Here is a 22781-nt window from a genome sequence, read left to right as displayed (position 1 = left end):
GGCTCTCATACTTCAAAAGGCTAACGTGGGGGTCATGGCAAGTGTAGAGGCCGCTCTCCCGATTTGCCACCTCCTCGTGCCCAGTGCCAGCCTCACGGGCCATCAGGGCAGGTAATGGAGGACGCTGCCAGTCAGCCAGACAGAAGCAATGACCGCTCCACGGACTTCCCTTACACCAGACTTTAACTGAGGACAGCGCTTAGTTCCTTAAACAATGAGATGGATTTTCTTTCTTTCTGTGGGTGACAGATTTTGTTAGCATTTTAAGCCACTGCATTGTTACGAAGGAATTACTAGTAGGAGTCATAGCAGCGGTAGAGGAGTACTCATCACAGTAAGAATGTCCAACACTGATGCAGCACTCAGCTCAGCTGGGCACTGGACCTGGGACAGTCCTTATAGTTAATTAACGTTAGTTATTAACTATTACATTTAATGCATAGTTACTCTGCGAAGAAGGGAAACTGCTAATCTCACTTCACAGATGAGGACATAAGGTGGAAAGAGATTAACCTAAGTCAGTTACCTAACAGCCCATGGAGAATAAGTAGTGGAGCCAGGATTCAAGCCTGTGGAGCCTGATTTCAGGGTAAAATTAACTTATTTTATCAATGGAATTGAACTAACTACATATAAGTAATACTGAGGACATCAAAACAAACGCACTGCATCATCTTGAAGTTAAAAAAGAACACGAAAATATTCGCCTTATTTTTCTTCCCTTTTAAAATCTGAGTCCTCCAAATGACAAAATATATTTCAATTGACATAGATAACAAGACCGCGAATGCCACCATCTAGTCCACAAACCACGCTCTGTACGCTCTGTATTTTTCCCTAGCTCTCTCAGAAGTGAGAAGCCAACCACTGAATCCATACAGATTAACCACAGGACTAAGAACTAAGGCGCCTACATCCGCATGACTTTATTATTTATGCTAAGAAATTCCTAGCCACAAAGATAAGGCTGTAAATCAGTAAATGACTTCATTGTACGTGTCAGGAACTTCCTCAAAGTCCATTTACACCAACAATAGACTACTCAAATGATCTCCTTTTCACAATATCCTCTCAACTTGGCAAACAACTCACTTATCAAACAACTGGGTACTTAGAAGACTTGGTTAAGATCCCTGCCGCACTGTGTCCACGAATCCTAAACTCGGATCTCACGAACTCTGCCCAGTTTCCGTCAGATCTCTGCACTCACAGGCCACCTTCAATCTCTCAAGGTGGACCTGGAACTCCACAAAGTCCGCCCAGGACCTCTCCCTTGGGCGTCTCCTGGGGCTCCGCCCAGGTGTGCTCTCTTTACTGGAACAGCAGTAAACTGCGCTTTGCTTGGTCAGCAGGCTATCCTGGCCTTTGCGGGAGCTGGTGGTCAGCCTCAGGGAACAACCCAACTTCTTTTCAGCTGCTCTCTTATCAACAACTTTTTCTTTAACCTCTTTTCCTCTCAGATCCACACTAGAGCCTGGATGAAATTAAATATGCCAGGAAATGGGATCATTATAGAAAAAGATAAACATAAACCAGCCATTGAAAGGGGGCCAAGTGAATCTGATAATAAATTCAATATGAAACTTTAAAGTGTATTTTATTGTAGCCATAGTTTATTAACTCTAAGCTAAATTGGGTTAATTACACATTTCAAACTAGTCTTAAAGCATCCCTATAATTGAGGTTTAGAAATAAAAGGGGGAAAAAAAACAACTTGAAATGCCAAAGTTTAAACTGTTTAGCCACTTGATTAAATTTTACAAAATTTCCTTTTACTTTAACTCATTTACCTCAAATGCTATGTATCAAATATGAATATATGAAATATAGTTAATCTTTAAAAAACAGCTGACTAAAAATGATTTAAACCTGTGTAAATATAAAATTAGTCATGTGACATCATCTTTCAATTATATAATCATTTTAAATAGATTTGTTATATTTATCTATGCAATTAAGAGCTATAACTAGTATTCTATTTTATTTCTCTTTCCATGCATCACATTTTTCCTTAGAAAAAATAAAATCAGATAAAGATCAAATTGAATGTATTAAGATGCCAAAGATAAGCTTTTTATAAAGTTGAGGCCTTTAAACAGGAACTTGGCTCATCATATTAGAATGTGTCTGTATATTGATTGATTGATTGATTGATTGGTTGTGTGTGTGTGTGTGTGTGTGTCCATGCCCAGGTAAGAAAAGTGAGGGTAACATGAAATTCCCATTTTCTTCATAGACTGTCAACCCCAGCCATTTCAAATGTTACTGCTACACCATGTCATGTTCTGCCGTGACTGCTGCAGAGCAGTGGGTGTAGAGGAAGAACCCAGAGGTGACAGGAGACCAGTGTCTGCATCCTGGCTTCCCTACTAAACTGGGAAATGACTTATTCACATAGAGCCTCATGTACCTGGGAAAGAATGACAAACCCACCTATTTGACATGATTGCTGAGATTAAAAGAGATAGTGTACAGGTAGGTGTTCAGTCTGCTACCTGGCACATAGTGGTAAGTTCTCCATAAATTTTTATTACCCATCATGCATGTTGCTCCCCTCTAATTATGGTCCCAAGGATCTGCCTATAGACCTATATCTTGAACATGTTAATTACATTCACATGTGTCAGTTACACACATATACATACCTATGAAGAATAAAAAGATTTGGAGGAAATATCAAAATGTGAACAATGACTCTCTCAGGATAATGAAAAACAAGTAACTTAAAATTTTTTTATATTTTCTACTGTGTACTTGAATTATTTTAATACTAAGAAAAAAATTAAACCATTCAATTATGTTTATTATTTAGTACTAAAGGCCCAGTGCATGAATTCGCGCACCAGTGGGGTCCCTGGCACCAACATCTCCCGAGGGGTCCCGAATTGTGAGAGGGCACAGGCCAGGCCGAGGGACCCCACCGGTGCATGATAGGGGGCCAGGGAGGGACGTGGGAGGTTGGCCAGCCAGGGAGGGACCGACGGAGGGCTCCAGGGCATGTCTGGCCCGTCTCACTCAGTCCCGATCCGCCAGATCCCAGCAGCAAGCTAACATACCGGTCGGAGTGTCTGCCCCCTGGTGGTCAGTGCACATCATAGGGAGCAGTTGAGTGGCCTTAGCATATCATTAGCATATTATGCTTTGATTGGTTGAACAGCCAAACAGACAACTGGACACTTAACATATTAGGCTTTTATTATATAGGATATTCTAGTTTTTTCAGGATGATTTTTAAATTACATCCCATCTCATTTCCAAAAGGATTTGCTCATAAGTTCCTATGAACACAATGAATTGGACATGTTGTACTTGACATAGCACTTACCTTCGCTGATGGCATGAGGCTTAATAATGCAACAGGTACAATTGGTAAATTTAGCAGAGTTTGCTGGTCCACAGACTCCACTCGAAGGAAAAAATAACTCCATTTCCTAGAAATAGAGAGAAATGACTTTGACGTGTAAAATGGAGATCAAGAATCAGAACTATTGTTAGTTAAAACTAAATACTCACTATAGTCCTGTGATAAAATTAAATTAAATGAACCATATTTTGTAGCTAGATTCAGGCAGTGTTTTCTTAAAATGTGTTTTTATCAATTTCAGAGAGAGGAAAGGAGAGGGGGAGAGAGAAACATCAATGACGAAAGAGAATCATGGATCTGCTGCCTCCTGAACGCCCCCTACTGGGGATTGATCCCACAACCAAGGGATGTGCCCCAATAGGGAATTGAACCATGACCTCCTGGTTCATGGGTTGACCAACCACTGAGCACATCAGCCAGGCCAGGCTGTGTTGTTTTACACGTGGTTCACTGAAACAACAACCCAGCCATGTGAACTAGTCGAAGATGGTCACATTCATCAGTACCATTAATTATTTAAACACACTTCCCTATCTCTAAGCTTTTACCACTACTAATCCAAGCTAACATTTGCAAGAGCACACTTTTACTAATTCAGAGACTTCACAGAAAGTAAAGTTACACAAAAAATTTTCATATCACTTTGTGATCTGAGCTGCTTAAATATTTCTCATAAAGCTCCTCTCCTGTTAGCCTTTACTTTTCCCTAAACTGACCAGTAAGGAAGGACAAAGATATATAACTTTCTCCCCTAAATAAAATTCAGACTCAATTTGATAAGCTTTAAGTATATTACTTTTATACTATATTTTATTTAACAAATTGTAAAGCATATAGTTGCACTTTTTCATAAATTTCACCTTGACAAGATCCTATGTTAACCTCACTAAAGCATTCAACTAATCTACATTCATATCTTTAATCATAAAAATAAATGCTTGCCAGTTAAAAGTTTCTCCCAAACTTTTACATAGTAATTTATATAAATACTAGAGGCCTGATGCACAAAATTCATGCACAGGTAAGGTCCCTAGGCCTGGCCAGCAATCAGGGCCAATCTGTGGGGTGACTGGCGGGGCGATAGGGGCCCCTGCTCGCATCCTCCTTGGCTGGCACCACCCACTCACCGACCCCGACCCCTGCTGCAGTCCTGCTCTTGTCAGGCCATCGGGGCTGGCAGCACCCCCACTGCCGCCCACTGCCAGCACTGCATCACCAACGCCCGCCATGTTCCACGCCACTACCTGGTGGTCAGCCACATCTAACTCCTGGTCAGTCGAACTCCCACCCGTGGGGACAATTTGCATATTAGCCTTTTATTATATAGGACTAGAGGCCCAGTGCACGAATTTGTGCACAGGTGGGGTCCCTCAGTCTGGACAGTGATCGGAGCCCATCGGGGCAGAACCAGCTGGAGGGAGGGACTGCAGGAGGTTGGCCAGCTGGGGGGAGGGGCCGTGGGAGGTTGGCTGGCTGGCTCCGCCCCCAATCGGGACCCATTGAGGCTGGGCTGGCTGGGGGGAGGGGTTACGGGAAGTTGGCTGCAGGAACGCATTGACCACCATGGGGCAGCTCCTGCATTGAGCGTCTGCCCCCTGGTGGTCAGTGCACATCATAGCGACTGGTCGACCGGTCATTCCTGTCATTCTCAGTGTTCGGTCATAACGGTCACTTAGGCTTTTATACAAAATATATATATAATTTTTGTAAATGCTCCAGATTAAAACATTGAAAAATACCAAACTTTCTCTCTATATACTCTCCTAATATCAAATAAAAACCCTTTTGTCAGAAAATAATCCAATATGAAGTGGCATGAACAATGCACCCTTATTTACAAATATGAGAAAAACCTCAAACCTAATCTTCAAAAGGGACCTTTTAAGTAAATCATGTTATTTCCATGCCAAGAGAATATTCTGCAGCCATTAAAATGTACTCTTTTGACAGTAATCTAGTGACATGGAAAAATTTTATGGTATAATATTAAGTGAAAAAAGTAATTAAGTTAAAACCATGTAAAATGGTGTTTACTTTGCAGGTTACATAAATGACCAAAAAAACGAGCTGGAAGAATCCTATATAATAAAAGCCTAATATGCTAGGTGTCTGTTCGTCCAGTCGTCCGTTCAACCAATCAAAGCGTAATATGCTAATGACATGCTAAGGCCGCTCAACTGCTCGCTGTGACGTGCACTGACCACCAGGGGGCAGACAGCTGACCGGTCGATCAGTCGCTATGACATGCACTGACCACTAGGGGCAGATGCTCCGACTGGTAGGTTAGCTTGCTGCTGGGGTCTGGCCAATCAGGACTGAGTGAGACAAGCTGGACATGTCTTGGGGCCCTCCCATGGTACCTCCCCGGCTGGCCAACCTCCTGTGACCCTCAGTGGCCCCAATCATGCACTGATGGGGTCCCTCAGCCTAGCCTGTGCCCTCTCACAATCTGGGACCCCTTGGGGGATGTCAGGGAGCCGGTTTCGGCCTGATCCTGCAGGCCAGGCCAAGGGACCCCACTGGTGGATGAATTCGTGCACTGGGCTTCTAGTATGCCATAAATAGGTAAACTGTAAATGCTGCTGACAGAATTATTGATGACAAAATTTCTTTTCTCTAGTTCCTATGACTTCCACATTCTAAAAGACGGTGAGTAGGCTACTACTTCAGCACACACAGTGGAGGGGGTGGTCAAGCATGTGGCCCGGGTACCTAAACTCACTGAGTCTGCTTCTGCAACAGTAAATTAGGATGACAAGCAACTGCATAGGATGTCTGAGATTTAAATGAGACACTCCACTGCTTGGAACTATGCCTGTGATACACACAGTGAGCCTTGATAAACATTAGGTTTGTTATCAATTCCAAAACTTTTAAAACACCTGTGATCTAGATCCTTGAGGTATGAAGATAAATTAGACATCTTCAAGAATTCCCAGTCTAGTAGGAGGCTAAATATATAATCAGAGGGATGTGGTGGGCATGAAGCAAGCATCAAGGAAGGGTGCCGTGCATAGAATCAGGGAAGTGGTAACAGGTAAGCAGTGTTGTTACTGTTTTTCTTAAGTTTTGTTGAGATATAATTAACATACATTAAGGCCAACAGTCTTGTACTACTGGGGTCTACAGGACCACATGACACTTCTGTGACCTCATGTGCCCCTCCCCCCTCCCCCCATCCAACTACACTGCCCTCTTTGCTGTAGGCAGAATCAGTCAGGCCGAAGGCCATTCTAGGAGTAGCAAGATGGTCATATACCTGGGACACAGTAAGGGAGAGACTGGTGAGAGGTTAAGTGTAGAGAGAGGCAGGGGCCAGGTTGGGGGAGCTTTGGACGCTATTCTACAAGAGGCAAAAGTTCATGGAAGGGTTTGCAATAGTTCAATTGTTAATACAATTTGTTTTTAAGAAGGTCCCTCTGGGCACAGTTAATTTTACTTGGGCAGGATAAAATTTTCATAAACTTATTAACAGGAGAAAAGAAAAAAATCAGGCGGCATCTGCAGTAGCCAAGAAAATATAATGGTGATTTGACCACAGTGGTCAGATTCAAGGTCTCGTTTGAAAGGCCAGCTGAGGGAATTTACTAATAAACTTGTAAGAAAAGTCAATTATTATAAAACTGTCTAATATTACTTAACTGCAAACATGACCAGACTAAAAACCATCTTAAATGAACTGAGAAATGTCTCATGATGCCAAGAATAAATTTGCACTTTGTTAATTCAATGTCAGTGTAAACCCAGTGTAATACCTTATTTGTGTGAATTTAAAACAAGGAATGATGCAGGAAAACTTTTTCATAAACACTAGGTAGATATAGGAAAGAAAAAGATGTTAAACTTGGAAAGAGAGTGCTAGGAGCCCAGGACAGAACATATCCAATGATGCCTTCTTTTTGAATATTCACTGTCTGTAAACTGGTATTCCTACATAAACTCTGTCATTTAAACATTGATGAGCCTTAGTAAGTTCAGTCTTTGGAACAAGAAGAGGGATACATATTTTAAACTTATCTTGGCCATAACCAGATTACCAGCTCCCGGGGGAGATGTATCATTGAAACACTTTAATCCCAGGCAAAAGGTTAAGGTTTTCTCTACTACGAGATCAGCTGTATCAATCCACCCTCCATCAGCAGCAATGGAAATGCTAAACATTGACATCAAACAGTTCCCAAAACCAAAACTGAGTGACAGTATTTGAAACACCTTACTCGGGCTGCACAGGCAAAGGAGTCGGGGCCGTGAGCTGCATTTCTGATGCCGTCGGCTCCAAAGAGGGCTCGGATGCTTCCGGGCGCATCCGCACGCGCCACCACAGAGTTGGCAGGTCCGAGAAGTCTCTTCCATTCACATATAGCATCATCTCTTAAAATCTCCATGGCAATAACAGGACCACTTGTAATAAACTGGATCAGCTCACTAGGAAACAGGTGAAAGATGGATTTGCTTCATTGTTCTGTCAGACTAGGCATCTCTCTTCCCAACAAGGATACATTACAATTTGAATATTTCAACAAATACATGGACATTACGATCTCAGAACTACTGGATATAGTGGATTTTACGTGGACAAGGTGCATTTTTCATAAATCAAGTGTCTTGCAGTGGCCTGAATTGATAGTGCTATCAAAGCAATTACTGTGAGCAGAAAAATCACTGTTTCATTGGACTGAGACTATTTCACTGCCTTAAAATGCATCCTGTTGATCTATGCTTCAATCAATAAACATTAAGTTTGTCTAGTTATAAAAAAAGAAATCAATAGGCCTTTAAGAAATACCCTTTTATTAGCATAAAAGCTGCAGACTTATTCCTATCTTCAATTTCAAAGCTACACATACACCGAGTCAGACAGTACCCCAAGATATGAAAAACAAAACCTCATTTTTTTTACTTTTATTTGTGTACAAGGCAACAATGACAAGTTTAACTGTGAGATAAGGGACACCGTTCCTCCTACTGTGCTTAGCGGGGACAGTCTACTTTTTAAAGAAAGCCCATGCTTCTCTCTCATCTAAGCCAAGAGCGGCCGGGACCCTCCTGGAGAGAGGAGCAGGGCACCACAGCCCTTCTGTGCCGTTAACTCTTGACTGTTGCACACACTTCCTGCCCTGGTGAACCATGTTCCATGAGCCAACCCTCTTCAGTACTGACTTCTTAAATCATTTCATGCTGCCCGGCTGGTGTGGCTCAGGGGTTGTGCATCAACCTATGAACCAGGAGGTCAAGGTTCGATTCCCCACAGGGGCATATGCCTGGGTCATGGGCTTGAACCCCAGTGTCGGGCATGCAGGAGGAGGAAGCCGATCAATGATTCTCTCTCATCACTGACTTTTCTATCTCTCTCTCCCTCTCTGAAATCAATAAAAATATATTTTCAAAAATCATTTTATGTTGAATATTTCTAAGAAATAACACGTACATAGGAGTATTCATATCCTCCATCCTAAAAGGCCTACATGACCTTCTCAGACATATTCTACTAGGCCTTAGGTGCCAAAATAATTAGACTTAAGGAATCTAAGTCAAGAGAAGAAACATATGTTCATCCATTCAATAAGCATTTAATGATCATCTACTACAAATCAGAATAGGCTGTAACAGAAGCTTCCCTCAAGAAACCTATAATCTAATGTCCTAGTAGCACAGTTCTCTGAGCACACAGCAGAATGAGCTGCAGGATGAGCATGGCAGGTGAACGCAGGAACGGCATGCCTGATCATAAAAGACGGTGCTTTGTGGCACTGCCTCCGTGACTGCAGCTACGTCTTTTGTTATGTGTTTCTCAATACAACACGAAAACTAGTTAATTCATACATGTGATAAAATTCACCACATACTAATTACATGTAAGACATTACATCAGGAGCTGCAATATAATGCTATAAACGTATACAAAGAATATAATAAAGAGTAACTTCCAAGATAATTATATGTTCCTATTCTAACAAGGTTCAGGAACATTTTAGAATGCCTGATTTAAAACAATGTATAACATAATACATTTCTTATATCAAGCTTTTTTTTAAAACTCCTATTCTGTGTAGGGTACCAAATGGCACACCTATCATAGCAGCTTGGCTAACATCTTTCTTCATTAGAAATACAAGTGCTCCTTTATCAATCTACACTAATAAAAGAGAAACATGCAAATTAACCATCACTCTATCACTCTGCCACTCCGCTACACCCACCAGCCAATCAGAATGACTATGCAAATTAACCAAAGAAAGATGGCAGTTAATTTGCATACGCAGGCACAGAGCAAAGACTGAAGATGACTGAAGATGGCGGAGGCCACGGAGCTGGAGCGAGCAGGAGGCTTGGGTTGCTCTTGGTGATGGAGGAAGCCAAGCTTCTCACAGGCCCTGTACTCTGCTCAAGGAGGGGCGGGGGGCCTGGGTCGCCGGGGGGCCTGGGTTGTCGGGGGGAACCCAGGCTTCCAGTCTGCCCTGGGCTCTACCGGAGGAGCTGGGGGGAAAAAAAGGAGGGGCTGGGAGCAGCAGGAGTGGAGAAGCCAAGCCTTGCTGCTGCGGCAGGAGCAAAGGTCCCGGGTGCCAGAGGAAAACTGGTGCCGGCAGCCAGGGGAAGGCCTATTGCACGAATCTTCGTGCAACGGGCCACTAGTAGTAATATAAGATGCACAATGTTCAACTAAATTTAAAAACAAACCAAGCCCTGGCCTGCGTAGCTTGATAGTTAGAGCTTCGGCCTTCTCACCGAAGGGTCACAGGTTCAATCCCTGGCCATAGTTGGCACCCAATCAATGTTTCTCTCTCACATCAATGTATCTCTTTCTCTCTCTCCCCCTTTCTCTCTCCCTCCCTCTCTCCCAACTCTTTAAAAAAATATCAATGGGCCCTAACCGGTTTGGCTCAGTGGATAGAGTGTCGGCCTGTAGACTGAAGGGTCCCAGGTTCAATTCTTGTCAAGGGCATGTACATTGGTTGCGGGCACATCCCAGTAGGGGGTGTGCAGGAGGCAGCTGATCGATGTTTCTAACTCTCTATCCCTCTCCCTTTCTCTCTGTAAAAAAATCAAGAAAATATATATTTAAAAAAAATATCAATGGGAAAAATATCCTTGGGTGAGGATTAACAAAACAATAAAATATAAAATAAAAGCAACCAAGATATTTAAGACATAGATTCAGTTTCTAACATATATTTGTTGCTATGTTTCAAGAACAAAATGTATATAAAATTATTTAAAATGTAAGGATTCTGAGAACATTTATTTATACATATGAGAATGCCAAAATAAGAGTTTAAAAGCACAGCAGAAATAAATATTAGACATAAAATATAATTATCACTACATGTTAAATCTACTAAAATCTAAAAAAAAGTGATGCTCCTTATAATTTAAACAAATAATCTTATTTGCTTCTTATTAAAGTTTAAGATATTTAATGATGAGATAAGAAAAGGACAGAAAAACCAATTTTTAGAAAATAATTCTTTGCAGCCCAATTGGCATGGCTCAGTGGTTGAGCATTGACCTATGAACCAGGAGGTCATGGTTCGATTCCTGGTCAGGGCACATGCTCAGGTTGCAGGCTCAATCCCCAATAGGGGGCATGCAGGAGGCAGCCGATCAGTGATTCTCTCTCATCATTGATGTTTCTATCTCTCCCTTCTTCTATGAAATCAATAAAAAAAATTAAAAAATAAATAAAATACTTCTTTGCGGTTGCAAGCTGTTGCTGGGGTCCTTTTTGACAGATTATTCTCATATAACAAAACTTTTAATTGTAAAACTATGACTCTCATTTTCCAGAATATTCTCCATTAGCCTCCAATTCAGTACCTACTTAAAAAAGGGCTTTGAGTGATGGTCTATATGAAAATCTGCTGCTTCTTTCCTATAAAATAATAAAAATGACAACAGTTAGCAATTACATAAGAGAATTATTTCAGCTTACATTAATAAAAAATAAAACCCTCTATTGATTTTATCTGAATGTGAATTATTTTTTAACCAAATATTCTGCTCAAATACCCCCTCCTTTCCATTTTTTGCTTATGCCATATTACCAACTTCAAAAAAAATTCTAGAGTGTAAGGGGAAGAATTCACAAAACTGAAATGGATATATATATTGCAGTCTACAATGAGGTAACACTGCATGCCAGAAAAACTCATTAATGTGGTATTTTAGAAGAGTCAGCAGCAAGACTACAAAACAACCAATTCTACCTTTCAACACAACTGAACTACTAAAAGAGAAAAACACATAATCATAATCTCTAATATCAATGAAAAGAAGAAAAAACTTAATAAACTACTAAAACTGTTTCATTATTTTTTCCTACATGTCCCTGGCCCAGCAGTTATCTCCTTTCAAAATCTAAAAGAGAAACCACAATGAGAGTTCATGAATTTTCCCCATCATTCTTATCTCATTCTTCCTTAAAATGTTTCAATGGAAGAGATACTAACAAGTGTATCACCACCTAGAGAAGAGCTGCTGTATTTCATTCAGGAACACACCAGTCTATCAGAGGATCTAACCACTGATTCTTCCATGAAGTATTTACTGAGTGTCGACCTCGACTGAAGCCTTGATCCAAGAACTAGAAAGACCAAGTAGGATGAAACTCAGCTGCTGCCTTTAAGATACTATGCTAATGGAGGGACTGACGCTGGAGCCAGTAAGTTCAGAGAAGACTAAAGTATTGTCAGATCCTCCCATGGGTCTCCGGTGCACCTAGCATGTCTCACTGGATAAGCTAGGAATGCGAGGCCCTGACTGCTCTTTATCCCACCACTTCTCAGAGTCCTGTTCATGGTGATTATCTTTGAGGGATGAGGTCATGTCTCTCTTCAGTACAAAGAGCAGGCTTGTTTACTGCTTCTGATGAAACAGTGGTAACCCAAGTTCAATGCTCTGCACTGCGATGTAATCAATTGTGCATACAACACCCACCAGGGCCCATATCACATTATTTCCATGGACCTGGAGGAGGTAAGAGGAACCAACACAAACGTGACGTCCGTGCTGCTTGCTGTGCCACAACAAGGTCCTCTGTCTTTGACCCAGACGTCTCCTGCCTTCTGCAGCACCCATGAAAGAGTAACAGACTACCTCATTAGCTTCTGAGTTGGGTAAAAGCCAAGACTCGACAGTAGTGTTAATAGAGATGCATGAGATGGCATGAACAAGGGGAAGAAGTTTTCTTGGGCATCTCTGGCATGGGAAGTTTGATACCCAAGTACCAGGCACTGGAAGTGTGGTGACATAAAAAATGTTCCATCTCCCTGAAACTACGGAAATGCATCTCCATAATCCAGTCCATTGCCTGCTAGAAGGCAAGCATCTCAGTGCCTACAGAAATGGGACAAATGGGACCACTTATAAAGGGTCATGACCTTGGTTTCCACGAAATAATAATGATATCACTAGTACTAATGCTACTACTAGTAACAGCTAACACAGAGGTACACCTACGATGGGCCAGGGTTTCTCAAAGCACCTGACATACAGTAAACTCATGTCGGCCCTATAGGAACTTTCTGGCACAGGTGCTATGATGACCTACATTTCACAGATGAAGACACTGAAGCACAGAAATCAATTGTTCATAGTCACACACCTGGTTAGTGGCACAGTTACAAGCAAACTAGCTCTAGACTCTGTGCTCTGAAATAGAAGCCTCCTGCCTTCCTGGTAAATAGGGAACTGGGAGATCTCACATAGGGGAAAAAACACAAATTAAATGTCTGTCATTGTTGGGGTTAAATTGAGAGTGTTTTGTAACGGTTTCCTGGGAATGCAATGTTGAATAGCTGCTGCTAGCCATGTCCCTGTACACACAGACAGAAAAGCAACTGTCTGGTGGACTAGATATCAAAACAGCAGTGAGAAGAGACCTGACCCTGAACACACAAAACTAGTGGAGTAACAGACCCAGTCGTGCCTACCAGCCACAATAATGCCCCTGCTAGAGGAAAGTCTTGTTTTCACGAAGCAACTTAGAAAACACCTGCTCAGATAGAATGGAAGAGTAAACAGGTATATTTCCCAATTACATATATATGTTGGTTGGGTGGAGCTAAATACAAACATTTCCAAATGCATCACTTTTGAAAATCTAAACAATAACACTCCCATATCAATGGGAATAATGCAACATTCATTTCTCCTTCTTTCATTTCTATACAGTGTTCTACTGATGTGTTAGGAGATCACAGTGAGCACACAGTGAGTTATAACGGCAGATGGGGCTGTGCAAGACAACACACAGGGAATGAGGCAGGAGGATCTGACAGCTATTGCTCACCAGCTGCCTTGCGTTTTCTCATTCTAATTAGATAACTATTCTATTTGTCATTCAGTGTGAGATTTTAAAATTTTCAACGAGATGAATGATAAAAGATTTTTTTTTTTAAAAAAGGAAACTGGACATTGCATAACTAAAAATTATCAACAAATTACCTTGAAAGCATCATCATTTTGAGTTTGGTGATAGTAAATCCAGCTTTGTTTATTATTTCAATTATTTCTCCAGCTTTTGAAACAGCATCTGGCTTAATCAGGGCTAAAGTTCTGCAAAGAAAGAAAGAAGTTTGAAAGTAGCTTAGCAGATTCTACTTTTAATTCCCACGCAGTGGTTGTCTCCCTACTCAAACATCACAATCCTATCTAATAAAGAGGTAATATGCAAATTGGCCATCACCCCAACACACAAGATGGTCGCCCCATGTAAACACAAGATGGCAGGCATGGGAGGGCAGTTGGGGGCAATTGGGCTGGCAGGGGAGGGCAGTTGGGGCAATCAGGCTGGCAGGGGAGGGCAGTTGGGGGCAATCGGGCCAGCAGGGGAGCAGTTAGGCATCGATCAGGCTGGCAGGGGAGTGGTTAGGGGGCAATCAGGCAGGTAGGCAGGTGAGAAGTTAGGAGCTAGCGGTCCCAGATTGTGAGAGAGATATCCAACTGCCTATTAGGCCCAATCCCACAGGGAAGTTGGACATCCCTCAAGGGGTCCCAGATTGGAGAGGGTGCAGGCTGGGCTGAGGGACACACACACCGCTGTCCCCCGACAAACCCCATGCACAAATTTCATGCACCGGGCCTCTAGTAAATTGTAAAAGAAGTGCACTGAAAGTCTCTTAAAAACTTCTGCAAATTAAGGTAACTATTTTTTCCCCCAAGAAAACCAAAGTAAGGTACACAATATAACAATAATAATAATATTAGCTTAGGAGAAAATATGTTAAAATTGTCATTTTAATGTGCCAAAATTGGAAAACGCTTTTTAAAAAGTTCTACTTCTTAGAACACGTTTTATGAAAGAAAAAAATTTTCTAAAATGTTGTATTAAATATATTATCAGCTTGATTTCTGGTCTCGTTGTCTTTAACGTGTATGCTATCCATTGATTGGAAATAATTATAAATTCTTCTATTAATAATTACATATTATTCACATTCATATTCACAGCATGAGTGATGCACAAAGAACCAAACGCCTTCACACTTGGTGATGAACATGGTCAACAAACGCCACCCTAACTTTTGTCTTTAAATATATTTTTTTTGATTTCAGAGAGAAAGGGAAAGGAAGAGAGAGAGAGAAACATCAATGATCAGAGAATCATTGATAGGCTGCCTCCTGCACGCCCCCTACTGGGGATTGAGCCTACAACCCGGGCATGTGCCCTGACCGGGAACTGAACTGTGACCTCCTGGTTCATAGATCCACGTTCAACCATTGAGCCACGCCGGCCGGGCCCACCCTAACTTTTAAAATCTCTCTCCTCCAAGGCTACCCCAAGCAATGCACTCCCCTCCGAAGCCACAGGACTAACGGATATTTGACGATGGAGATCACCTGGGTGCCCTCATTTTACTAATGAGAAAACTGGGCCCAGAAAGGCAACTTGGCTAAGATCTCAAAGCTGGTCAGTGGCATCTTCAGAACAAAACACCCACCTGAGGACATTCCCAGTCTGCACTTTTCCCGCACCACAGATGCTGTCACGCTTAATGTTGTTAAAAGGAACATCCTCACAACACCCTGAAGGCTCCTATTGCCAGCTTGATTTCTGGTCTCATTGGCTTTAACATGGACGCTATACATTGATTTGGAAATCATTACAAATGCAAGATGAAAATCAGAGCGGTGGGAGTCACTCAGTGTATATGACACAAGATTATGGTCAAGAACAGCAGCCACTTCCACTTTATTTTCAGTTGTACGACACGACATTAACTCACAGATCCACAAATGGAGATTGGCTGGGCTTTTTTTCTCCAATGAGACGCACTTGGCTGAGGCTCCCATGATTCAAACAGTCTTACAGCTGGATGTAACCTATGGCTGGAGGTTAAAACTTTTGAAAAACAAATTATTCATCTTGGTCTGTGCAGTGCCAGCAGCACCAGACTAACTTTCTTCTTTGTTCTGAAGCAGATGAGTCTCCTACAGTATTTTATATCATATGGCTTCATTGAACACAATGAAAATGAGTCCCTTTTTAGCTCACATTATTTAAATATGACAAGCCAAACCCATCAACTGTCTATGCTGAACTCTAGGAGAACTTTTGCGAACCACAGCTCTTGAAACACAGACACATCAGCACTCATCATTTTCTGCGAACAAGAAGCAACATGAAAAACACGAAACGGACAGGACTTAGTTTAAGATGCAGTCTGATTTTTCTTTCAATGCCCACAGGAGACAAAGGGTTGCTTACTGCAATTAAAACTCTAAAGCCCGGTCATATCTTTTCTGCTTAACTGTTCCGTAGATGACAATTAAAATGTACTTTGGAGGGAAAATAAGACGGGCATCAGCAATCATGTGCGTCATTTAAGAGTGAAGATGGCACCAGTATGAACAGTGCCTTGCTTTCTGCGGCTGTAGGAGGACCACCCCAAATGCAACGGCTTAAACCTCTTCCTCAGGATCCTGTGGGTTGGCTGGGCAGTGGTTTCACCTGGGGTTGCTCACGCAGCTGCGTCTGGCTGGGGGCTTGCTGGGGGCGAGGCTTCTCCTTCCTTGTGGCCCTTCATCCTTAAGGAGGCCAGGCCGGGCTTCTTCGTGCACAGCTGCAGTGTCCCGTGTACCTGCACTTAGCAAGCATCCCCTTGAGCACACTTGCTGCTGTCTCTTTGGCCAATGCTAGACACACAGTGAAGCCCAGAGTCAAGGTGAGAGGGACAGCCAGCCTGGAAGGGTGGCTCCCTGGGGCATCACTGTAATGACCTTCCCCTCACCTGCTCTGAGGCAAGCTCTGCAGCACACAGCATGACATGCTCTTAGAAAACCAAGAAAGATGAAAACCGTCCTTTGACATTAAAACTTCTTAGCAGTGGCGAGTTGAAAAAGTTTGGCCAGCCTTCACCAGACTCAGGCAGGCTAGGGGTTTCTGAAAAGCGATAATTCTCACAGTCATGCAGAAAGTATGTTCTTCCTACACCTTCAGGCTCAGAACGAAAATGGTAAGTATGGACGCGATGAAGATGGCCAATCGCACACTGTCCCATCGACATCCTGGATGCTGCCCACCTGCAGGAACGCCGGTGTCAACTTTAACCGCATTCGTTTACATGAGCATTTCCAAAGGTACTCATCCTCTCCCTAAGCATGAAGAACCCGTCCTAAAACAGCAACCCTAGGCCCAATTACGGTTTCTTGTAAGTTTTGTCTGGAGTGTGTGCTTGCCCAGGGGGAAGGAGAAGTCTTGTGAGACAGCTGTGGTTTGGAGGGGAGGGGAGAGCCAGAGCTTTCCACGCACACCAATGCAAAGCTATTCAGAGCCATCCTTCCATGGAAAACTAAAAATAAGGACAAAGTATTTTTCTAAAGCAAAGATAAACTGACTGGGTATTAAACAATTATTGCTATGAAAATGAAAGAAAAATGGGGACTCAGAAAAATGGGAATGAAAGTTGCATTAACTTGGCAGCACCGCCTGCTGGGTGGATCTGAACTTTAAACTCCCAGGTCCCTGGGGGAAGGGAGCAGACCCCACAGAGGATGCTCTGCAGTAATCTGGGGGGCGGGGGAGAGGACGGGCGGCTCCACTCTGAGGGTGAACAGGTAGAAGGGCTGGAATGGTCTGGCAGCACAAGTCCCCTCACCCAGGTGGTCTGGGAAGTTCCAACTGTGAACTCAGCGGTCCTCCAGGTTGCTACAGTGCCTCCTGGCAACAGTCCCTCCCAGAAGGAACTTCACTTCACCCTGTATCTCAACTATTTCACATAACAACATACAATACACAGGTATCCCACACACATACACACGTGGCAATCATCCCCAGTGGGGGCACATGTGGGAGGCAACCAATCGGTGTGTCTTGCATCAGTGTTTCTCTCTTGCTTGCTCTCTCCCTCTCTCTCGCTCTTTCTCACCCTTCCCTCTTCCCTTCCACTTTCTCTCTAAAGATCAATGGAAAAAATATCCTTAGGTGAGGATTAAAATAATAAATAAATAAATAAATTAATTAATTAATTAAATTTACAAAAGGATGAAAGAAGGCAGACCATGCCAACATCATTTGAGGAAAGCCAGGGCAGCTACTGCATCACCAGGGAGACTTCAAGGCTAAGTCCATCGCTGGAGATAAGGACCATCTCTTCATAATAGCAAAAGTTCAATTTTCCAAGAAGATTTAACGATTTAAAAACCTAGTGACATACCCTCAAAATTACAACATAAAGATGAACATAACTATGAGGAAAAGTAGACAGATGACAAGTATAGTGGGGCATTTTTGACAAAACTTTGGTAATAGATGGAATTAGCTGGGGGAAAATTCGTGACTATGTGAAAGGTGTGAACACCACAATCACAAATTTGACCTGATAGACACAAACCTAGATCTCAACTAAAAAAGAAAAGAGGAGTAAAATGGTAGAAATATGTACAAAAATACCAACAACACAACATATTTAAATGTACATGTACTTATCTACCAATGAAAGTCTAGAGCAGTGGTTCTCAACCTTGGCTGCATATTAGAATCACCTGGGAATCTTTTTAAAATCCTGATTTCTGGGCCTCATCCTCCGGAAATTCTGTTTCTTTGTTACTAATGTTGTGGCCCCACCCCATAACAAAGAAACAGAATTTCCGGAGGATGAGGCCCAGAAATCAGGATTTTAAAAGGATTCCCAGGTGCTTCTAATGTGCAGCCAAGGTTGAGAACCACTGGTCTAGAGCTTAAGGTACCACTTTCCCCCCATAAGCCATGCTTATCCCATACACCAAAACCTTTTCTATTCCAATGTTGTTTCCAGTTGGACGTATGCTACTACGATTGCTGAAGGTGGAGAAAGTTTGTATTTTCTTTCCTGCAGGAAAGAATCACTGCCTAAGACTATGGGCATCACCCTGGTAGCCAGGGGAGAGGAAATCACAGAATCCGGTCCATAGAATTCTAAAAGTGTCTCAACACTGAACGGGATCGCTGAAAAATGTCTACACTGTAAAAACAAGATAGAAAAAAACCAAAATAAAACCACCACAAAGTGTGGTCCCCAGTCAACGTTTACAGAATGAAAAGAAAAGACGATCGCAGGTTCCCTTACTTTTCTTTCCTGCTGCCCAGCTGGCGAGCTGTGTGCTGGTCCCCGTAATCGATCAGCACCAGCTGCCGGGAGAAGACGTTCACCTTGTTGCCGATGAACAGATCGTCCAGGTGGAGGCCGTCATACCTGGTCCGCCTCAGGAAGGTGCGGCGGTTCTTCACGTCGTGCTAGAGCCGAACGACACCAGCCATCAGAGGGGATGTTCCTCTTCTCCGAGACTAGGAAGAGCCCTTCCTGCTACTTTATTAAACACAGGCTACATTCTGCTTCACTTCGCTACAAAGGCAGACTGTAATTTCTTTTATAGTGTCTGTATTTCAGAGTCTACTCCGGTAATAACATAAGAAATTCTCCTTACAAACGTACTACTTTAAGAAAACCCTGACTGTAAAGATGGGTTTACTGACGAATCAGCTCAGCAAGCCACTACCTCTGACATCCCAGAGAAACTCCAATGCCTGCTTTCTCGCCTAAACAAACCTCCAATGCCAAAGGCAGTCGCCCGTCAAAGGGGCTGCCAAGGAAGGGACCTCAGCTCGACCTTCTTCAGTCGGGCCTGGTGCAGAGATGACAGCTTTCAATAATGGGGACATATGTGTGACCATGACCAGCTTTCCCTAGAGCAGTGATGGCGAACCTTTTGAGCTCGGCGTGTCAGCATTTTGAAAAACCCTAACTTAACTCTGGTGCAGTGTCACATATAGAAATTTTTTGATATTTGCAACCATAGTAAAACAAAAATTTATATTTTTATATATTTAAATGCCATTTAACAAAGAAAAATCAACCAAAAAAATGAGTTCGAGTGTCACCTCTGACACGCGTGTCATAGGTTCGCCATCACTGCCCTAAAGCTACTTGCTATCACTTCATCCAAAACATGGATAATTCCACTCAGTTCTCTAACCAAAAAAATGTTCATTCCTATTTTTCGACATTTAAAAATAAACTGGAATTACAATACCAGAAAAGAATCCCCATTAAAAATGTACAGGTGAAAGTATTTTGGACACACTATCTAAAAGGCAAGCCCGTTCCTCTCCCTACCCCACCCTGGCTCCCTTGCCCACTTCCAAGCAAAGAAAGGCTCATTTACCATTTCAACAGATCCGTCCCCTGGGTAATACAAAAGCTCATACCGTCGAAAAAGCGAAGCGTTTGGATCGTACCACTCTGTGATGAAAACGAATCTTTCACTCTGATTCTGCAAGAAAAAGGACGATTTATCACTAATCCATAAAATATAGGCACTCTTGTAGAAATCATATACATTGAAAGCAAGGGTTACCAAATATGTACAACAACCATCTGTTATACCTATTATATCGAATTATTCTGCTTTTCTACAATATGTCAGTTATCAACACACCCTCAGATATGCACCTCTAATTTATTAAATATCCTTAGATATCTTGAACATGGCTTAAGAACCGCTTGATACCTCACAGCCATCCAGTCTTCCTGAGTAAATCAACCATGTTTAAAACACTTTTTAGAACTGTAATAATTCAGCCCTGCCGAAAGCAAGTTTACACATACCCAGACAATCAATAAACTGCCATGAAAAAAAAAATTCTGAGTGACTAGCTCTCAATTACATAAAGTTTTAACTTTCCTAAATTTAAATATCTAACAGTAATAGCATATTATTGCCATGAAATTATAGTAAATAATTAAATTATAGTAAATTATAGTAAATACCCTTTCTCTCCTTAGTAATTTCATCTGATAGTATCTTTTTTATTTTGTTTTAAAAAATATATTTTTTTATTGATTTCAGAAAGGGAGAGTGAGAGAGAGAGAGACTCATCAATGATGAAAGAGAATCACTGATCGGCTGCCCCCTCCTGAGTGGAGGACAGAGTGGGGGGCTCGGTAGGATCCTCCTGGATTGCTGGCAGTCTGGGGAAGGCTCAGCACAACCACCAGAGAGAAGGTGCTCGAGCCAGTCGGCCCGCAGAGTGGTTCCTGCCTCCCAGGGCATCCTGCTCCTCCCGGGCCCTACCTGCAGAGCAGCCCCGATCACAGAGCACAGAGGCAGGGGCCCCTGGTCATTCCAGTTCCCTCTAGTTGGAGGTCTGCCAGGGGCATCCTTACGGTTAACACAGAGGATAAGGTGAAAACACAAGTCTAAGATGGGCCCTCCCTCCTTGACTATGTAGCAGTTCTTTCCCATCAAACACATTATTAGACATATCTTAGCCCCCAGAGCCTTTCATTACAATAGCAAAGTGAAGAGGGATGAAAAAAGGAATCTGGGAGTATTGCTGCTAATTCTGGATTTAATGTCTGATTCTCAGGTTAAGGTATATGGATGTTGATAATTCACTTATAAATGTGAATTACGTTAATAATACACTTATATTCTTAATAGTTATGTTTATGATTATACTCAAAACTATAATGTAGATAGTTTTTAACACATTATTTCATTTTCTCCACAATCAACCATAAATGATACATTTAAACAATGCTTTTTAAAAATATATATTTTTTATTGATTTCAGAGAGGAAGGGAGAGGATGAAAGAGATAGAAACTTCAATGATGAGAAACACTGATTGGCTGCCTCCTGCACGCCCCCTACTGGGGATCAAGCCTGCAACCCAGTCATGTGCCCTGACCCTGACCAGGAATTGAACCATGACCTTCTGGTTCATGAGTCGATGCTCAACCACTGAGCCACACCGACCCGGCTAACCAATGCTTATTAGTGAAGATGAAATAAAGGTAAAATAAAAGACAAACCATGATATTTGTAATAGCTTTTTATCAGACATTTTTTCTTGATTCTTATAAATACAGATTTTTAAAGCTTAGGTTTCACTGTGCCTTCTATTATTGCACTCTTTTAATATAAAATTTGAATATTAGTAGCTTATTATATTTTTACTATCTATATTAAAATATTCATCCACTCAAAGACTTGATTGAACTAGTGCCTTCATGCTAAAATAAATACAGAACACTACAAAATGGAAGCAAGGAGGCACATCTACCGGAAAACGGAAGGCGAAGGGCAGGGTGGTCAGGCCAATGGAAGCCCAGGGCCCCTGGCACCTCCACTGGTCCAGGCAGCCTACCCACTAAACTGGCAATGGCACTCTAATTCTGAGGCAGGTAGTCGAATTCTGTATAATACACTACCCAGAAAACAGTATTAATATGAAGAATAAACTACTGTTTATGTGAACTATTGTTTCTGGCTGACAAAGTAGCTTCTAGCAAACCCATGGTATCTCCCAAGAACTAGCAAAGTGGGGTACAAACCAGCAACCGAAAACAAACCAAGAAACCAAGAGTCCTATCAGGCAGAGAGCAACCGTGAGGGAGTCAGTGAGAGAGCGTCTGTGAGAGAGGGTGGCTGTCTACCAGGTGCCGCTGAGCACTAAGGAGACTGAGACGAATAGAAATCGGAGGAGATCACTAACAGTGGAAAGAGCAGGAGCCATTGGAGAGCTGTAGAAGGTCATGGGAGCCCTTTTGTAAGTTTCTGGCAATTGCATTTAAGATGTGTCCTACCAGGTCACTCAGAGTCGGTACATGATTCCTAAAGAAGGAAATCAGTTCATGGAACGGAAGGGTGTCCGTGGCAGAGAAAAGATGCAGAGGCCACAGTAATATGACGTGGTGGTGTGGTTCAAAGACAGAGTGGATGTTGGCCTGGAAATGTCTTTATTTCACCTGCATTAATTTGCAGGGTATTTTTTTTCACTGGTTATAGAGTTTCAGTGTTTTAAGATGAAAGAGCAACGGAGATGGGTTGTGGTATGGTTGCACAATATCGAGAGTGTATTCAGTACCACTGAATTGTACACTTACAATGGTTAAGATGGTAAATTTTATGTTGTGTATTTTACCACAATAATAAAG

General features: G+C 42.2%; 1 protein-coding gene across 1 annotated transcript in view; it reads right to left on the bottom strand.

Moving 5' to 3' along the window:
- Window positions 1–22781, bottom strand: part of NME7 (NME/NM23 family member 7) — a 111637-nt gene that overhangs the window by 74453 nt on the left and 14403 nt on the right. The window contains exons 2-7 of the mRNA XM_005861226.2: window positions 20006–20113; window positions 18910–19076; window positions 13808–13918; window positions 11184–11234; window positions 7582–7789; window positions 3326–3431 (exon numbers count right to left, since the gene is read on the bottom strand). Of these exons, the coding sequence (XP_005861288.1) occupies window positions 3326–3431; window positions 7582–7789; window positions 11184–11234; window positions 13808–13918; window positions 18910–19076; window positions 20006–20113 (751 nt within the window). The remainder of the gene's footprint in view (window positions 1–3325; window positions 3432–7581; window positions 7790–11183; window positions 11235–13807; window positions 13919–18909; window positions 19077–20005; window positions 20114–22781) is intronic.

This window comes from Myotis brandtii, unplaced genomic scaffold (genome assembly GCF_000412655.1).
Source record: "Myotis brandtii unplaced genomic scaffold, ASM41265v1 scaffold1460, whole genome shotgun sequence".
Classification (NCBI taxonomy): domain Eukaryota; kingdom Metazoa; phylum Chordata; class Mammalia; order Chiroptera; family Vespertilionidae; genus Myotis; species Myotis brandtii.
Note: the sequence above shows the minus strand (reverse complement) of the source record. Positions and strands in the feature narration are given on the sequence as shown.